Source organism: Peromyscus californicus, unplaced genomic scaffold (assembly GCF_007827085.1).
Source record: "Peromyscus californicus insignis strain IS unplaced genomic scaffold, ASM782708v3 Scaffold_4__1_contigs__length_199733344, whole genome shotgun sequence".
NCBI classification, from domain to species: domain Eukaryota; kingdom Metazoa; phylum Chordata; class Mammalia; order Rodentia; family Cricetidae; genus Peromyscus; species Peromyscus californicus.
This window is the reverse complement of record NW_026294562.1, coordinates 158,438,922-158,458,496: the sequence shown is the minus strand read 5'-3', so window position 1 is coordinate 158,458,496 and position 19,575 is coordinate 158,438,922. Positions and strand designations below refer to the sequence as shown.

General features: G+C 46.7%; 1 protein-coding gene across 1 annotated transcript in view; it reads right to left on the bottom strand.

Annotated features, from left to right (window-relative positions):
- Tdrd12 (tudor domain containing 12) overlaps nt 1-19,575 on the bottom strand; it is an 84,191-nt gene that overhangs the window by 582 nt on the left and 64,034 nt on the right. Inside the window, exons 22-32 of the mRNA XM_052760253.1 lie at nt 18,040-18,139; nt 16,315-16,502; nt 15,433-15,643; nt 12,049-12,141; nt 10,171-10,343; nt 2,781-2,890; nt 1,157-1,220; nt 967-1,080; nt 728-881; nt 578-644; nt 1-102 (exon numbers count right to left, since the gene is read on the bottom strand). The exon at nt 1-102 is cut by the window's left edge and continues 582 nt beyond it. Coding sequence (XP_052616213.1) covers nt 8-102; nt 578-644; nt 728-881; nt 967-1,080; nt 1,157-1,220; nt 2,781-2,890; nt 10,171-10,343; nt 12,049-12,141; nt 15,433-15,643; nt 16,315-16,502; nt 18,040-18,139 — 1,369 coding nt within the window. The 3' untranslated portion in view covers nt 1-7. The remainder of the gene's footprint in view (nt 103-577; nt 645-727; nt 882-966; nt 1,081-1,156; nt 1,221-2,780; nt 2,891-10,170; nt 10,344-12,048; nt 12,142-15,432; nt 15,644-16,314; nt 16,503-18,039; nt 18,140-19,575) is intronic.

Here is a 19,575-nt window from a genome sequence, read left to right as displayed (position 1 = left end):
GACATCCTCATTCACTCTCACTTCCGTCGGTACTTTCTGAAGAGGTGCCGCTGTTCTCAACCAACGCTGCCACTTTGCAGGACAGGTTTTTAGAATTTACAACTGGAAGATTTAGTATTAGTAGAAATGGTTTAGTATAGGTTAACTACCCACCCCCATTTTGTTTTGGTCAGCGCAGCAAATGTCCCATAGGTCTAGCTCTGTTTTCCTCACAAATTATTAAGCAAACAATGACAGGTAAAATAGATATGTCTGCTCTTAACAAGCAGTTCTAGGAAGGCTACCATAAAGGAGTTTTTCAGGTGTGTTTAGGAACTGAGGGTGTAGCTAATGGTACAGTGCTTTCCTACCATACCTGGGTTCCATCCCCTGCACTCAAAATAGTCAAAGAAGCATATTTACTACTAAGGGTCATTGTGTACCCACACCAGAACATTTAGCACCAAGATCAACTCCAATTTTTAGGGCTTACATTAACAGCCTATTTCTACAAAGGAGAATCCTAAGAACAGCTGGTCTGTCCACCCACTCTCCCTGCCCCAGCCCCTAGCCCCAGGAGCAGGCCTGCCCATCTCACCCTTGGAGAAGGGGCTGTCCTCTTCACATTCCTCCCAGTGGTCAAAGTCAAAGGCCACGTTAGGATTCTGGGCAACGAACAGTGGACACAGGTAAGGAAGGGCCAGGTGCCCCTGGGCAGGAGCAGCCAGCCACAGGCACAGCAACTCACCCTCTGCTTAAGCAGGCCGCGCCAGCATGCCCGTTTCTCTTTGGCAAGCGTGATTAGAGGTTCGTCATCTTTAATTATGCACCTGCAGTCATCTTTCCTTATGTCCCCTTGCAGTTCCATATCAGCCAAGTAAAACTTGTCTCCTACCCAGGCACTGGGTTTACAAGAAGAATAAAGTTGGCCATCTAAAATGTTGTATGCAATTTCAATTTTACTTTATCAGTCAGACACAAACCTACCTGAAAACGACTCTATCTGTAAAGAATTTACACTTATAGTCTTTGACATTCCTTATTTTTATCTTTAAGATGACCACATCATCTTTCTGGAACCACTTTATCTGTGGGTGGAAGCTAGAAGGAGAGAAAGGTTTGCACTCATCAGCTCACAGTGGCTCTGGGGGAGGTGCCCAGGGGCAGGAGCACATACCTTCTCACATGCGGCTGCGCAGTTCGGCTAATGGATTCACTGCCAATGTCCTCAGATAAAACTTCTGTACAAAATCAACGTTAAAATTTCCACGTTATTTATATTGCAACATACATATTTTTGTACCCAAGCAACTTTTACATGAAGAATTTATGTTAAGAGTATAAATTTCAGCTGGATGTGGTGACCCATGCCTTTAATCTCAGCACTCAGACGCAGAAGCAGGCCAATTTTTGTGAGTTGGAGGCCAGCCTGGTCTACATAGTGAGATCCAGGACATCCAGAGATTATATATAGAGACCCTGTCTCAAAAACAAACAAACAAACAAACAAAAAGTGTAAGTTTCATAGAAACTCAGGGATCTAGTAGCAAACAATCAGAAGAAACTAAAATGCACGTCACTAGGAAACTGACACACAACTTTCAAATGGTAAAATGAAGGGAAGCCTGCTCTACTGAAGAGGACCGTGTCACAGCCGCTGTGTGCCAGACACACACTCGGGCTGTCTGTCCTCCCTTAACCTGCAGCCTTCCAGAACAGCTCAATGTTCAGACGCAACTACTGCTGAGCACACATTTTCTAAGACAATGGAATTCTCCTCTACCTGACATACTTAAAATTACTATTCCAAACTTAAAACAAGGCTCGAGGTTTGATTCACAGCAATGCCAAAAAAAAAAAAAAAAAGTGGAAAGCGGCTTTAATGACAAGAGCCCCTCCTGAGAACAACCTCAGTGTCCCAATCAACCTGGTGTATTCAGATTACAGAATATAACCTAACAATTAAAACAAAAAACACCAGCTACAACGCTAGAGGCTGGAGGAGGCCACGTGCTTCGAACTCGGCGACGCTGATGACAGGAGTGACAAGAGTTGGGTCACAAGGAGGGTTCTGGAAACATTCAACCGGTATGACTCAAGTGTGGACAGAGGCACGCGCATAGGGACAAAGCCACAGTGCTGCTCACTCCACTCTTTAGACACTAGAGCATCACTGAAGGATTGCTGCCGCCGCCGCCAGCCAGCACTCTGCTCCATGTCTCACAGGGAGAGCTGAAAAGAGCAGGGGAGGCCCAGGACCCCCAATACCAAGGTGTCAGCACAAGGGAGACTGATTTGCCCCAGAGGGACAGAGGGCAGGGACTAAGACAGACAGGAGACAGAGGACGAGGGAGAAGGGGAAGGGACAAGAACAGGGGAAAGGGTATTTGCCCCCGAGGGACAAAGGACTGCCTCTGGATAGAGGAGACAGACCCACAGGCAAAGGAGAGTTTATAAAGGGAAAGGGGAAGCCCGTTAGGATGAGTGGGTTTATTTAGATTGGGCATGTGAATTAGGGTAGCCCAACGGGGACTTTTAATTGCTGGACTTCAACACTTTGATTGCTGGACCTTGGTAGTCAGCTTCAGGAGGAGGAAGTGGCCAAATAAGGGAATAGAGCTTGGTGGCTAGCTTTAGGAATGTAATCTAACAGTTTAGCAAGGAAGAGGGAATGGGGGAAGGCAAGGCCTGCCAGAGCCAAGTTTGCCATGCTCAGGCCTCCTCGAGCCATTTCGAAAGGAAAGTCTCAATACAGGGAAATCTCGAATTGGAGTAAAGCATCTTAGAAAGGCAGTACTAACCAGGCTTCAGGTTGTCTGAGTCCATCTTGGAAGCAGCTCTTCTTTCTGTACCTCCATCTCCTTGCTGAGTGCTCCGCAGACACATGCCGTCTTCCACTGTGGTGGGTGTTCTGAACAGAAGAGCAGAAGAGGGCATACACAGACATTACAGCACCTGCTTGTCATCCTGGGTCGGACCCGAGGGAGCCAATGTGACTTGCGGACAATGATAGTGCACTGAACTTTGCTCACTGTGTGCCTCTGCTCCACCCAAGCACAGGGTGGTCATCAGAAAGGCACTCTCTCCTTCAAGCTCACTGAAGCTCTGGAAGAAAGGCATATGCAGTCCCTCCTCAAACGGGAGTCGAGCCCAAGTGCAAAGCTAGTTTACCTTCCTTCCCACCTGTCTCCTAGAGTGTCTTCCTAGAGTCTATGGTACCAGTTTGGGCCAACGTGTAGAAATACTGTTTGCATACGAAAGTAATTATCACTGGGTAGGGACAGGGAGGTGATTCTCCAGCTCTAGGTTGAATGGGGTGGTGGAGAGGTAAGACTAAGATGTGGCTTCAAAAAAATTCCATTTACATCTTTTTTATGCACACAGAAACCTGCTACATCTAACACAACACCCTCTGATTTTGCCTACTAGCTAACTAGAGATTACTTCATTCAGGTGACTGCCTCTGCCTCTCCCCACCTCTCTATATATCTACATATCTACATATATCTATAGATCTATAGTCCAAGAGTGTTGGTGCATGACTTTAATCCCAATTTTTGTGAGTCAAGCAGATCTCTGAGTTCAAGGCCAGCCTGGTCTACATAGTGAGTTCTAGGACAGCCACGGCTTTGTAAAGACTTTGTCTAAAAAAATTAAAAATTAAAAATATGTATCACCATTCTTTTGCATTTTTAAGCAGATAATCAGTTAGGGTTTCTAGTGCTGTGATAAAATATTATGACCCAAAGCAACTTGAAAAGGGTTTATTTCAGCTTACAGTTCCATATCACAGTCCATCATTGAAGGAGGGCAGGGAAGGAACTCCAACAGGGCAGGAACCTGGAGGCAGGGGCTGATGCAGAAGCCATGAAGGAGTGCTGCTTACAGCTTGCTCCTCATGGCTTGTTCAGCATGTTTTCTTATAGAACCCAGGACCACCTGCCCAAGAGTGGCACCACCCATAAAGAGCTGGCTCCTCCCCCAATACCCCAATAAGCAGTAATTTAAAAAATACCCTAAAGGCTTGCCTACAGCCCCATTTTTAGAAGCATTTTCTTTTTTTTCTTTTTTTTTTCTTTTTTTTGGTTTTTCGAGACAGGGTTTCTCTGTGTAGCTTTGCGCCTTTTCTGGAACTCACGTTGGAGACCAGACTGTCCTTGAACTCACAAAGATCCACCTAGCTCTGCCTCCCGAGTGCTGGGACTAAAGGCGTGCGCCACCACCGCCCGGTTTAGAAGCATTTTCTTAATCCAGGTTCCCTCTTCCCAAATATGTCTAGGTCTGTGTCAAGTTGACAAAAATAACCAGCACCACAGTCATGTAGTTCAGACGTAAGAAGGTCAATACAAGGCAGACACCTCCTTACAACCCTGCCCCCAGTTTCCTTGCTTATAGATGGCAATGTAATTCACTCTGCAGGCTTTCAGAGAGAATTCAAGTTGACAGTCACACGACACAGATACAACATCTCTAAAGAAGCCAGGGCTTACTCTCCAGAGGCTTCTGATCAACTGTGAACCGAGGCATAGGGCCTCATCACTGCCACCGCCGAAGCACTGAACTTCCATACTGGATACAAGCGTGGCCCTGACCCCCAGGCTGCCCCTTCCTCCCACAGGCCTTATGTTCACCCTCAGTGCCAGCAGACCAAAGGCCTTTCTCCCAGCTGCTTCCTTGGTACAGCTTGTCCTTCCAATGACCTTAAAACTTACCATGCCCTAGAAAAAGCTCTGGGCCTTTTCTCCAATGAGCTGCCCCCACCCAAACATCTTTTCTTATCCATAGCGCCAACACCCTCTGTCACTGCATCTCAGAATCCCAGTCCCTGTATCTGTCAAGCCCTCAATCCTGTGACCTCTCCATCAGGCAGTGCCCACCTGCCAACCCATCTCACTGAACATCGGATCTCCTCCTCCCCACACACCGCCATCAGTTGTTTCGAACCCCTGTCATACCCACAGTCTAACTACACAGCCAGAGGTGCCAAACTCGCCCCCTCACACTCTACCATCTACTATGACTCTAATGCTCCAAGTCTGGCTGGCTCTTGAATGCTTCTCAAAGGCTGTCTCTCCGTAGCCCTCGAGGTTCTCTGCCACCACCGCCACACTCTGTCAGAGGCTTCCTGAACTTGATTTGCTAAGTGCTATGTAACAGGTGTCTCTTTCCAGACTACTTCATCCTATTCCTCAAAGGCTCTGCATCTGTCTAGGCCCTGACCTTGGCTCTGACCAAAACCAAATTAAGACTGTTCTCTGTTCAATTCTAAGGCCAGTGTGAAAGGGACTTTCACAGCCTCTGTCCAGAGTTAGGATTCAATCTCAAGAGTAGGGCAGGCAGAGATCAACCACCAGCAGAATGGAGCCATGAGGCCCAGGCACATGGAGGACAGCTACAGCTCTGCCCCAGGACATTTGCCTTCATCAACCACGAGCCTGTGGAGCCTAGCAGTTGGGCACCATTATGGTGAGTATTGATGGGGAAATGGGAGAAAGAGAGCGGGGTGCAGAAAGGTTCATGTGCTGGGGAGAGGCAGATCTGATGGGTGGAGGGCAGTGAGGAGCCAGCTGATGTGGGTGGACTGCTTGCCCCCCGGGCCCATGGTGATATCTGGGCCTGGGCTGCTGCCAAGGGCCATGTCTGGATCCATGGCCCTGATGCAGCTGTAATGGTCTATATTGATATCACTCCTGTTAGCACTGAGGGCCCTTTGGACACCCAGAGGGTGGGCCACCACCTGTGACCATGTTGGTGTCTGAGGGATATACCCCCACAGGGGCCATGCCTTTCTAAGAGAGCTGCACTGTCACCTGGGTCCATGATGCCATCTGGCCTGGTCTGTTGCCCAGGGCTATGTCTGGATCTGTGGCCCTGCTGCAACCGGGCTCTATGTTGATGTCAGTGGCTCTTGTTACCACGGAGGGCTGTGCAGAGAGGCCTGTAGTCTGGGCCAATAACTGAGGCCATGTTGGTGTTTGAGGGTCATGCTGCCACCTGGGGCCACTGTGATGTCCAGACCTGAACTGTGGCCGAGGGTCATGTCTGGGTCTATGACCCTATTGCAGCCAGGGTCTGCGTTGATGCCCGTGGCTCCTGTTACCAATCAAGGCCAAGCACATGTCCAAGGGCTGGGTTGCCACCTGGGGACATGTTGGCGCTCGAGTGGCACACTGCCACTGGGGCCATGCTAATCCGGGTGACCTGAGATGCCAGCTAAGGCCAAGATATCTGAGCCTGGGATGCTGCCAGGGACCATGTCTGGGTCTGTGGTCCCACAGCAGCTTGGGTCTGTGTTGATGTCCCTGACTCATGTTGCCACCAAAGGCCACACAGATGCCCAGGGTCTGAGCTGCCACCTGGCTGGCAAGGTTGGTATCCGAGGGCTGTGTCACTGCTGGGTGGGGGTAGGGGGGCATACTGACCTGAGTGACATGTACTGCCAACTGGAGCCATGGCATTGTATGGGCTGAGCTGCAGCCTGGGTCATTTCTGGGTCTGTGGCCTAGCCACAGCCAGGGTCTGAACTGATGTCTGAGGCTTCTGTTGCCACTGAGGACCATGCAGATACCTGGGACCTGGGTCACCACTTGACCATGTTGGTATTAGAGGGCCACACAGCTGCTGGGTCCATGCTGATCTGAGTGACCTGCACTGCCACCCAGGGTCATGGTGACATCCTGGCATGGGTGCTAACAAGGACCATGTTTGGGTCCATGGTCCAACCGCAGTTAGGGTCTGTGTTGATATCCATGGCCCGTGTTGCCACCCAAAGGCCACACCAACAACAGGGATCTGGGCTGCCACCTAGGGCCATGTCTGGGTCTGTGACTCTGCCACAGCCGCAGTCTGTGTTGAAGTCCATGGCTCCCACCCCAACACCCACCTCATCTGTGAACTGCTGGAGCATGTAAAGGGGCCAGACCTGCAGATCCAAAGCTCCAGGATCTCCATGACACAAGACAACAACAGGATACAAGAGGAGTCCCAGTGAGGGCCCAGTGTCCATAGTGCAGCAGAAGCCAGCGGCCTCGAACCAGACCAATGACTCACTGCAAAGAACACTCACAAGTAAAGATGTATGGACTAAAGGGTTTACCGTGTGGCTCACTGTATCACACTGCAGCTTCCACGTCGAGGCTTTTTTCCTTTTTCTTTTGTATGTTAGGTTTTTTTTTTTTTGCTTTTCTTTTAAATTTTATTTTGGTGGGGGGAGGTACAAGGACAGAGGGAGGATAATGAAGGGATGGGGAGATGAATGGGATTGGGATACATGATGTAAAATCCACAAAGAATCAATTAAAAATGTCTAAAATAAAATCTCAACAGTAATGGCATGTTCATTATTAAAGAATGCCTTATAATAGGATTTTCCTTCCCTTGAAGTGTGTAGAAAACAATTTGTATCCTAATTCTACAAGTATCCAATTTCTTCCAACAAAAACTAAAAACATTTCACGTTACAAACTATTTTTATCTTTGCCAGACTCTTTGGCCACTTCCTCCCCTTCTGGCTGTAATTTTAGAACCTTCCAAGGTCACAGAGGATCATAACAGTAAACCCAGAGGCCAACTGGGTCCTCCTGTTATGGCCAGGGCTCCAGCAGTACAGCAAATCATTCTAGGAATTGACAAATGAGATGACGGGAAGCTAATTTCTGTACAGCAAAGGACAAATCACCAGAGTGAAGAGAAAGGGTACAGACCTGGAGAGAAGGCACCAGACAGGATGTGTGAAGTAGTGTAAAAATTGAACACAAAACAACAAAATTATCAGTCAATAATGGTTTGATGAACTGAATAGACAAATCCTCAAAAGAAGAATACAAATGGTCAATAAATACTTGGAAAAAGCGTTCATCCTTAGTGGTCAGAGAGATGCAAATGAAAACTGCTTTGACATTCCATTTCACTATTGTTAAGAAAGCAAATGGCTACAAATTCCGGTGAGGACGTGGTTCCTACGGGTAGGCATCTGAAATGTGCAGTCACTATGGCAATCAGTTCAGAGGTACTCAGTACTGAACTTGGGTTCTCTGCAAGAGCAGCAGGCACTCTTTCTTAACCACTGAGCCCTCTCTCCAGCCAGATCCCTCCCCATAGTTCTGACTTGCTCATTCCTGCTGGCAGCTAAGCTGAGCCCAAGCCCCTTTCATCTCCAACTGCTCACTGTTGAGTGGAGACTCAAGCCTTTGGTTCTACCTCTAGTAGGTGTCTACCTTGTTCTCTGATAAGCTTTTGGTACAACTGCACTCTCCTCTCCTTCCTTTCTTTGAGATACAACTTTATTCTGGAGCCCAGACTGGCTTCAAATGTACAGCAATCCTCTGCCTCAGTTCTCTATGTCCTGGGATTACAGGCAAGAACGAGCGTGCCCATCTCGGTAGAGACCCTCTGGAGTTAGTTCACACAGGCGTGTCTATCTTCCAGACCCTCTGGAGTGAGTTCACACAGGCTGTGTCTATCTTCCAGACCCTCTGGAGTGAGTTCACACAGGCTGTGTCTATCTTCCAGACCCTCTGGAGTTCACACAGGCTGTGTCTATCTTCCAGACCCTCTGGAGTGAGTTCACACAGGCTGTGTCTATCTTCCAGACCCTCTGGAGTGAGTTCACACAGGCTGTGTCTATCTTCCGCTCTGAGGTTGCTAGTACACTGTCTGTATTAGTTCTTTTTCTCATGTATCTGACCGATTCCTGATAAAATCAATGGAAGGAAGGGCTCATATTCTGCCTCCGTTTGAGGGTTCAGTCCATTGTGGGTAGGTTATGGGTGTAGGAGCAGGTCACATGGCATCCACAGTCAGAAAGCACAGAGACACCAACACTGGTGCCAGGTCTCCCTCCTACAGGATGGTGCTCTACATTTCAGCACATCCTTCCACCTCACCTAACCCAATACATGTCCAGAGGTTTGTCCTCTAGGTGATTCGTCAAGTTGACAGTCAATAATAATCACACCTTCTCAGAGTGACTTCACTACATAGGGTTACTTTGAAATTGTTCTACCTATTGGAAAGCATTTACATTTATTATATTTTGTATGTCCTGGGAGGCATTGCATCCCATAGCACACATGTGGAGATCAGAGGACAACTTTCAAGAGTTGATTTTCTTGTTCCAACATGTGAGTTCTGTCAATCAAATTAAGGTTATCAGGCTTGGCAGCAAGTGCCCTTCCCCCTTGAGCCATCTTGCAAGTACACATAGAGGCATTTAAGCTGGCATAGCTAGCATGGGAAGTGGTTGGCAGTTCACATCTGTGTGATACCACAACACTATCTGCAATAGCCAAGCCATGGAATCAGCCTAGCTGCCCACCTGTAGGAGAACGGATAGAAAATGTGGAGAAGACACACATGGAGTTTTACTCATTGGTAAAACTTGAAATCATGTCATTTGTGGGAAAATAAATAGAACTGAAAATCACTGTATTACATGAAAGAAGCCAGACTCAGACAAATACTGCATCTTTTCTTTCATATGCAGAATCTGGATTTTTTAAAAAAAGATTCAAAGTAGCAAAGGGACTATCTGGGGGAAGGAGGAGGATGAGAGGCAAGATGGAGAAGGGACAGAAGGGTGATGGCAGCAATATGATCAAAGAACATTATGTGCATGTGTGCAAATGTCATGAAACCCACTCTTTCCTGCAATGCACGCTAGTAAAGACGACAAACTGGTGGGCAGTAGCAGTGAGCACAGCTCAGTTCTGCCCTCAGAAACCATCCTGAAACACAGCAGCAGATGCCCGGGCAGGGGAGGGTGCACTGCATCCTGACTGGACACCTCCTGAGCCAGCAGCACACCAGGTCAGCATCATGACAGACTCAAAGGGACATACTTAACTCTACAGATCTACACACAATACAGATGAACTCTATGCTCAGTGTGAGACACTGTAGCCAGACATGGAGCAGACAAAGCACGTGTCCATTCAAATGAAGTACAAAGCCAGGGAGCCCCATCTGTTTTCCCCCTAGAGTCCCAAGGGTACTAGCAAACTGCACACCGTGCTATCTGCAAATAAAATGTCAACAAAAGTCCTTTCTGTAAAAGAAACAAAAACATACGCCATCCAGCAACACTAGAGGGGTAAGTTGGTGAACTTGCAAGCTCTTCAAGCTGAGTGCTAGAACATGGAGATTCCTCTAACTTAACACAGCTTTTCCACAGGGAGACAGAAATGCACTTACGAGGTCTGGCCCAGAAGGTCCTCAAAAGTTGGCAGTCTGGCTTCTTTGTATAGTCTTTTCAGTTGTTCTACGTGTTCTGAATTATCAATACCCATTCCCATGGATAAAATTTCAGCTCGAACATTATAATCAATGATAGAAGTTTTTAGATTTGAAAGTTTTGTAACGTGCACCTTCAACCAAAGGGGGGAAAACATTTGTAAGAGTCACATCTGAACCTTGACTGGGCCACAAGTACTCTCACAGCCTCTCAAGTCTTCCTACTGGTCAGATGCACTTGGACACATGTCTCAGTATGCAGGGGCTTCCTGCTGTGGCAGCCAGTTATTTTATCACTGAGGTGATGACAGCATCCTCTAAGTCCCGCCCGCACTGTGGCGATAATGTGAGTTGTGGGCAGAACCCTGGTATGATACCCTAGTGCACAGCAATCTAGGATGCTGCGGCCAGATGCAAACGCATACGTTCTTCTTTCCTACTCTCCTTTGGCCTCTTAGACAAGGCTCAGAGTCCTCATGTGTCTTGAAAGGACTCCTCATGCCAAGGCTCCAAGTACCGTGTTCTACACTGTTCTATTTGTCTTTTCTGCGGCCAAAGCACTTCAATTCATGCAATTTAAGAAAGCTGTGAAATCTGCAACAGTGGGGTTCCTGGGTGGAGAAGTGTGGACACAGGTCAGGTGCCCCTTTCTGTGGAAGGGTAAGGATGAACCCCGGGCACACACTCCAGCTGAGGGATGCACAGAAGAGTCACCTTCACTCAGAGTGACAGGGAGTTGCTCTGGGAAGGGAAGACAAGCTGCGGTGCTGCTCCCTGCAGCATGTCGGGAGATACTGCCATACACTTTGCAGCTGTGGAAACATGTTTTCCAAGGGAGTTTTCTTTTTTACTTCATATTCTGATGGTATTAAAAAAAAAAACAAACTCTGCCTAATAAAACTTCCTTTTTTTCTCTAATAAAGAAAATTATAATCCTAACTATGATAATACTACTTAAAACTCCTAAATATCTCTACTTACCTGCTCTGGTAATTGATGTTTTTCTTTCCTAAAAATGATTTTTTCCTTATTCATAAATCTTATACACAAATTCCCCACTTTAACGTGTTAAAGCTTTTCCATCCTTGTAAATTTTACTTTCAACAAGATGGGAACTGAATTCCTTTAAATATTATAAATAATAACAAATAAGGCTTGTCTAATGCAGCAAGACTGTGAAGAATTCTTAAGGTGCAAGGAAAAGGGACAATGTCAGCGAGACATACAGGCCTGAGCCACATGTCACTGAGTCACATTTCCTCTCCATGTTGATTCCAGAGTAGGAAGCCTCATCTGCTTTCTTCCCACACGGAACTCAAGGGTTCAGTCTAGCCTTAGGATGCACGGTGAAGAAATGCAGCAGGAACTGTGAACACAGCTCTGAGTGCCTAAGACTGACTGGGTTCCTCATTAGTAGTTACTGAGCAGGCCCCAGGGCTTTAGGAACTAGGAAAGGCAGGCACTGTGGCAACAGATACTGACCTGTGAGTTCTCAAACAGGTTGGGCAAGGGGCTCAGAAACCCCTGTAATGATCTGTGATTTATATTTCAAAGGGTAAAATGAAACACCATTGTAAATACTGGAAAATGCCACATGCAGTAAGGAAATACTCATAACCATCAATTATGTTACAGATGTGCCCACTTGCTCTGTCACCATGTAAAATATCCCACCAGACAAAAACAAAATCCATACCAAACTCATGACCCAATATTCAAAACATCTCCCCTAACAAGAACCCCAAATAAACCTTCATTTCTAGGAACAGACTAGGATCCTTTATATCATTTCTGGGGGCCATCCAAGCAGATTTCTTTTGAAGAAAACTGAACACTTACCATTGGATCAATCCAAAGGGTATTTCCCAAAGCTAGTACCACTTTGGCATCATGCAATTTCCCAACAATCTTATGATGAATGTATCTAGTAACCTGGAAAAAAAAAAGGCATTTTTGTTATTCAACTGCAGCTTCGGGCAAGCATCTCATCCTACATATGCTGTAGAGTACACAGTACACGCTACACATCGCACCTGCTTCTCAACAGCTCTGAGGCTAGGTAGGCATGAGCCCCAGTTCTTGTCAGAGGTGCAGTAGACTTTAACAGCAGCAGACGTGCAAAGGTGCAGGAACTCGCCCATGTGAGAACTCAGGTGAGTTCTGAGAACAGGTGGGGGTCCATGCCTTTGGACCTGTAATGATGTCTCTCACTATGGCTGGTGGACCCATCTCCTCTATCAATCTCAGAAAACTATCAGCATCTGGAAGTTTCCTTCCTTGCCAGCTCAATAAGTGAAGTACAGGCTCTACTGCTTCTCCAGAAGGCCTTGTGACCACAGAACTCTGCAACCCTGACACTAAGGGCCCTACTCTCTCACAGGTGTAGTACTCCCATTTTCCTCTCTGGGAGGGCCACAGCAGACAAGACCTGTCTGAGTTATCACTCACACCTATTTGAATCCCTTGTAAAGCAGGACAGGAAAGAGTTGGCCCTGGTCATGAGATTGTGCCCTTGGGACAGTGAATGAATTGGGAACAACACACAGGAGAACTTGTCCCATGTGCTGGCTAGTTTTGTTTTTTTCCCCCAAGACAGGGTTTCTCTGTATAGCCCTGGATGTCCCGAAAATCGCTTTGTAGACCAGGCTGGCCTCAAACTCACAGAGATCTGCCTGCCTCTGCCTCCTAGGTGCTTGGATTAAAGGAGTGTACTACTACCACCCTGGAGTGCTGGCTAATTTTATATCAATCTGATACAAGCTAGAGTCATCTGAAAGGAGGGAACCTCAATTGAGAAAATGCCTCCATAAGATCTGCCTGTAAGGCATTTTGTAATTAGTGATTAATGGGGGAGGACCCAGCCCATGGTGGTTGGTACCATCCCTGGTCTGGTGGTCCTAGGTTCTATAAGAAAGTAGGCTAAGCAAGCCATGATAAGCAAACCAGTAAGCAGCACTCCTCCATGGCCTCTGCATCAGCTCCTGCTTCCAGGTTCCTGCCCTGATTCTTTCAGTGATGGACTACTATGTGGAAGTGTAAGCCAAATAAACCCTTTCCTCCAGAACTTGCTTTTGGTCATGGTTTCTTCACAGCAACAGAAAGCCTAATCAGGACCTTCCATTTCTACAGAAGGATATCCTTCAGTGAGATTCTTAGTCAAGCCATCTTACAGACCAAAAAGGTTTCCTAAAGGATAAGGACTACAGCTTTCCTGCAGATGGGTGCAGAACTCAGCATGGCCCCGACACACAAAGGACAAACACACAATGGACACTCAGGAAGTTCTTATTAGAACAAAGGAGGGGATCGCCGGGTGGTGGTGGCGCACGCCTTTAATCCCAGCACTCGGGAGGCAGAGCCAGGCGGATCTCTGTGAGTTCGAGGCCAGCCTGGGCTACCAAGTGAGTTCCAGGAAAGGCACCAAAACTACACAGAGAAACCCTGTCTCAATAAACCAAAAAAAAAAAAAAAAAAAAAAAAAAGAACAAAGGAGGGAAATTTCCAGCTGAAAAAGCCTATTCTTCATTAAACTTGCAACATCAAGGTTGTATCTTTATCCCTGATATTGACTTACTTCCTAGGTAGTATTTAATCTTGTTTAAAACCCAGCCAGTTTTCAATTTGCTCATTATAATGGCTTATCTCATCTCCAATTAAGCAGCTTCCACAACTTAACCTTCTAAAATCAGGTACATTATCACGAACTCATTGCTCTGGCAAGAATGGGACTGTCTCTCAGGCCCCTCCACCCACCTCAGACTGCCATGTGAGTCTGAGTGGGATGGCCTTCTGTGTTACACTGCATGGAATACGCATTTTTCTCTGCTGTTAACACCCTATCTGACTGATGACATTTTAGTGACCCCACAGGGTCCAGAGGAAATAGCTCTTCCTTTGTGACCTGTTCTGGCATCTATCATTCTATTTTTAATCCATCCTCCCAACCCTGACAGAACTGCTTGGCCTTCCAAGGAACATCCATAAGCTGTGACTCTATTTTAATAGGTATTCTCACTGTCTTCTTTTTTGAGCTGAAGCCCCCCCCCCTTTTTTTTGCCATGACCCATATGTTATACATTCTAAGACAGAGCACTAATGACAATGGTTACTGTTAATCCTGCCAGGCGAGAAGACGACCACTACCACAGTTCTGAGCCAAATTTTAAGCAAGCTTTAATCAAATACTGGCCGGGAAGACAGACTCTGGCTAAGTCCACTCCTGAGTTCCCAGGAATGGCAATGAGTCACATTTTACAGAGGCTAAAAAAGGCAAACCTATAAGGCCACCATATTTCCAATCAGGTCCAGTCAAGGGCAAGCATACATCCTCACACATTTCCTACCTGTGTACCCCCACTGAGATCCAGTTGGGGCACGCATACATCCTGATGTATTTCCGGCCTGTGTACCTCCCACCTACATCCAATCAGCAGCAAGTATACATCCTTACATATTTCTGACGTATTTCCTGCCTACCTTCTGCCTATATTTGATCAAGCACATCCAGTACAGTTGGGTCAAACAAACTTGTTTAGCGGAGTGAAAACATGTGGTTTGGTATTGCCCATAAACAGTAGTCACCAGCATTTCAGGAATATCTGTCTTTGGCAAAGAGCTTACAGGTTAGAGGCATTTTTGTTTCATGGGTCTCTTGGGCACAGTAATTAAAATATAAAATATAACTTTGGCTTTCATACTACAATGCCAGGGGAGCTTGGTACCTCTAGCGTGGGTGCCACTTAAGGTGGCACATAGTACTGTCTTGCAACAGAAGAGACCTCAGCAAATCATGCTTTTAGTGACCTAAAACTAACAGCAAAGGTTGGAATTTAAGACTCTAATAAACACCAGGAGCTAGAGTCTCAACTATTTAGTAGGCTGATCCAAAAAGACTGTTTGAATCTAGTTCAAGACTACCCTGGGCAACAGAGTGAAACCCCATGTTAAAAAAAAAAAATCCCGCCGGGCGGTGGTGGCGCACGCCTTTAATCCCAGCACTCGGGAGGCAGAGGCAGGAGGATCTCCGTGAGTTCGAGGCCAGCCTGGTCTACAAAGTGAGTTCCAGGAAAGGCGCAAAACTACAGAGAAACCCTGTCTCGAAAAACCAAAAAAAAAAAAAAGTCCCTCCACATATACACACTTAAAATAAGTACCAATTCTTTGTATATTCTGGGTTAAATGTATTGCCTAAGTCAATAAAACATAAAAGGTAAAGTAACCCACCTTTGGGTTCCATTCAATTTCACTGTCAGCTGGTTTCACCCTACAAACAATGAACTCCACAGCCTGAGGGGGCAGAGTGTGGAACTTCTCCGGGAGCAGCAGCAGCTGGTCTCTTGAGATGAGCTTGGTCCCGCCTTCATCTATGAATTTCACCAAGACACTTCCCAAACCCCAGGTGTCTTCCTTCTGGCTCACCTCCAACACCTTCACCCTAAAGAACCGCAGAGACATCAGGGAATCCCAAGGAAGCCAGCTTCCTCTGCACACTGCAGCCCCACCTACAGCAGCAGTCCTTCCTGACCCTGTCCGAAGCACACAGCACCACGGACAGGCAGCACTTCTTGACAGAACCAACCCTGGACCTGATCCATGAACTAAGCTTAACACAGCAAAGGAAAGACACTGTTTGCTGAGATGAGGCCCACACCAACAGTGCCGGCCGTGGACTCAGAAAGGTTAAGTGCAAACAAGCATGTGGGGTGGGTGGCCAGGCTGGACCACCAATTGTGCCAGCCACTGAGCTGGCCTTCAACAGCTTCCTCAACAAGGCCCAGCTCCATCTGCTTTTCTGTAAAGTGACAATGCCTCTCTTACAGGAATCTGAGAGACATTCTGTTACAGAGGAGTGTGTGCGCTACACATAGCGGTGAATTAATATTTGGAGGAACATGGCCACTGTACTCTGTGCTCAGGAGCTAGTAGATGCCTATGCACACCTGTACCAAGTGCTTTGAGCATAGTGTGCAAGCACCACCTTTCTGGGAGGTGGCCAGGCTCAGGGTACACACACTCATACAATAGACAGTAGTGAGAATAAGTATTCAATAATGACTAAATTATTCATGTCTCACAACTGTAGAGAGGAGATTACTGATAATTTACCTCTGGAAAATTGTTTTTTCTTCTAGTCCGTACAACCCAAAACTCTCCACCTTTTCTGCAGCTGTTTTATTACTGGGATCCTTAAAATATTCATTCATTTCAGCATTGAGAGTTGCATAAAGATCCAAGTGTTTATCAATTATACGACCAAAGTAATTGGTTGCATTTGAAATGTAAAAAGGTATTATCTGAAATAAATACAGCAGTCATATGTAGAACACAGCTGAAATAAAACCTCCACAAGTGATGTTTGCAGAAATCAGCAAACATACTAAGAACCCAAGGTTTGCACAAAAGCACAGAATGAGAATCCAGGATGCAGGCCAAATACTGACCCAAAGCAGAATAAACACCATATGCATCAATAACCTCACTCGCATTTTAAACTTAACCAAGGATAATTTAGAGAAAATCCCATCATTCAAAAACTTCATTTTAGGGTCAGAAAGATGGCTCAGTAGTGGAGGTACTTGCATATAGCCCTGACATCTTGAGATGGATCCTTGGTGCTCAGATCCCAGAAAGAGGCAGAATGACCTTTGATCTCTGCCCTTGTACCAGTGCACTCACATGCATACACACAATAAACAAACTTACATACTCCTTTGTTCACTTTTTAACTGAACTCTTTATATATCTATTTAACAAACTTCATGTGTATTTTAAAGCTTTTGTACAGGTGTATGTTGAACATATTAACCCACACAAATCCCAACCCCTCACCCATATTTTCTTGCCTCTCCTCCCTCCTGTTTATGCCCTAGAGGGCAGCAGAGGTTAGGAGGGGGCAGCAGGGGTCAGGAGGAGGCGGCAGAGGTCAGGAGGAGGCAGCAGGGGTCAGGAGGAGGCAGGAGGGGTCAGGAGGAGGTGGCAGAGGTCAGGAGGAGGTGGCAGAGGTCAGGAGGAGGTGGCAGAGGTCAGGAGGAGGCAGGAGGGGTCAGGAGGAGGCGGCAGGGGTCAGGAGGAGGCGGGAGGGGTCAGGAGGAGGCAGCAGGGGTCAGGAGGAGGCAGCAGGGGTCAGGAGGAGGCAGAAGGGGTCAGGAGGAGGCAGCAGGGGTCAGGAGGAGGCAGAAGGGGTCAGGAGGAGGCAGCAGGGGTCAGGAGGAGGCAGGAGGGGTCAGGAGGAGGCAGCAGAGGTCAGGAGGAGGCAGCAGAGGTCAGGAGGAGGCAGCAGGGGTCAGGAGGAGGCAGGAGGGGTCAGGAGGAGGTGGCAGAAGTCAGGAGGAGGCAGGAGGGGTCAGGAGGAGGCGGCAGGGGTCAGGAGGAGGCAGGAGAGACTGAAGAGAAGGCAGACAAGGACAGGTTGTCTGTCCTGCACTGGCTGGGATGCAGTCTTACCATACCCGGATATAAAACTGTGAGAACACAGCTGTTGTTGCAGGTCACCAACTGTAGAGCTTTGTGACAGCAAGCCAGCACAACAGACAGTGGTTAACTTGCAAACAGCCTCTGTTTTCTCTAAGAGTGCGGCCCCTGGCAGACCACCGCGCTCCAGGGGAGGGCCACACATCAAGAGAATGTAGGCAACACAAACTGGGCTCCCTAGTTTTTTGTTTTTTTTTTAAGAGGACACAAAGTTGGGTGAGTAAGGAGGTGGGTCTGGAAGGAGATAAATATAATCAAAACATAGTGTACAAAATTCCCCTAAAAAACTAGTAAGAAACTAAGACAAACAAAAATCTTCATGAAAATGACTGTTCAGCAAAGGATGCTAGCAGAACTTACCCTAATGTGTCCAAACATTGGCAGAGCTTCATTGGATAATTTCCTTGGGATATCCATTTCTGGATTAATGTGGTGCCGGTCAGGGCAGATTCTTTTGTCTCTTAAAAAAAAAAAAAAAAGACTCGATTTTAAAACAAGGTAAGTTAACATGAAGTGTTAGAGCTTCTCCAGGAAGCTGAGCTGTAGCTACAATCAGAAGTCTCACTCTGAACACTTAACCGCTAAGTAGCTCCTGACTGTGGAGGGTCCCAACAACACACATGTAGGGACAGCTCCACTAGTTAATCAATATTGGAGGAACTTAAAGGGAGTTCTTTACTCTTCCTAGAGACGTTTTTCTTTTTTAAATGTTGTGTTTTCATTTTGTGTATGGTTGGTTGTTTTTTGCCTGTATGTGTGTCTGTGCATCACATGCATGTCCAGTGCCTGGAAAGGCCAGAAGAAGGCGTCGGGTCCCCTAAAACTGGAGTCACAGATGGTTGTGAGCAGTCATGGAGGTGCTGAGAATCTAAGCCAGGTCCTCTGGAAGAGTGGCCAGTGCTTTTTACTGCTGAATCATCTCTCCAGCCCCTCCAGACACATCACCATAATCTGCAGCAAAGGCCAATTGACCTCTAAGACAGAAGTCTCTCCTTAACTATTATCACTGAAGGAGTGCACACAAATTCCCTAGAATGACATGCATGGAAACATTCAGAGCAGTGCCATATGTAACAGCCCCAACCACAAACTGCCACAGGCCCATTAACTAAAAGTGGATATCCACACGGCAATATAGTTACAGAACAGACTAGAAAGCCACAAAATAAAGTACTGAAATCAGCCCCCCACTTAAGTTGCCCTTGATCAGAGTGTGTTTTTTTTTTTTTTGGTTTTTTGAGACAGGGTTTCTCTGTGTAGCTTTGCGCCTCTCCTGGAACTCACTTGGTAGCCCAGGCTGGCCTCGAACTCACAGAGATCCGCCTGCCTCTGCCTCCCGAGTGCTGGGATTAAAGGCGTGCGCCACCACCGCCCGGCTGATCAGAGTGTTTTTAATACCAGCAAAAAAGCAAACCGACACAATGCTTATCAATAAATTAATGGAAAAAGAAAACAGCGCACACAAAGAGAGCACAGTAATATTTAGTTATGAAGAAAAATGAAGTCCTATTATTTGCAGCAAATGGATAGAAATGGAAGAAATAAGCAAACAATTTAGGCACAGAAAAACAAGCACTGCATGTCCTCTTACAGGTGGAAACTTAAAACTCAAGTGGACCAGAAAGTAGAACTGTGACTGCTAGAAACTGGGAAAGGGATGGGAACATCACACCGAATCCCACTAATATGTGCAATTAATATGTGTCCTTTAAAGAAGCAGAGCTTGCAGTGTTAACAGCTATGAGAAGGTAGTCGTTTCTGGAAGTCCATGTGGGAACCTCTTGGTGCTCCTTTTGCATTGAGCGGGTTAACACAGGGACATAGGTGTGTGATATTTTCATCAAGGGGCAAATTTATTACCTATGAATTTTAATGCACGTTACTATTCAATTTTAA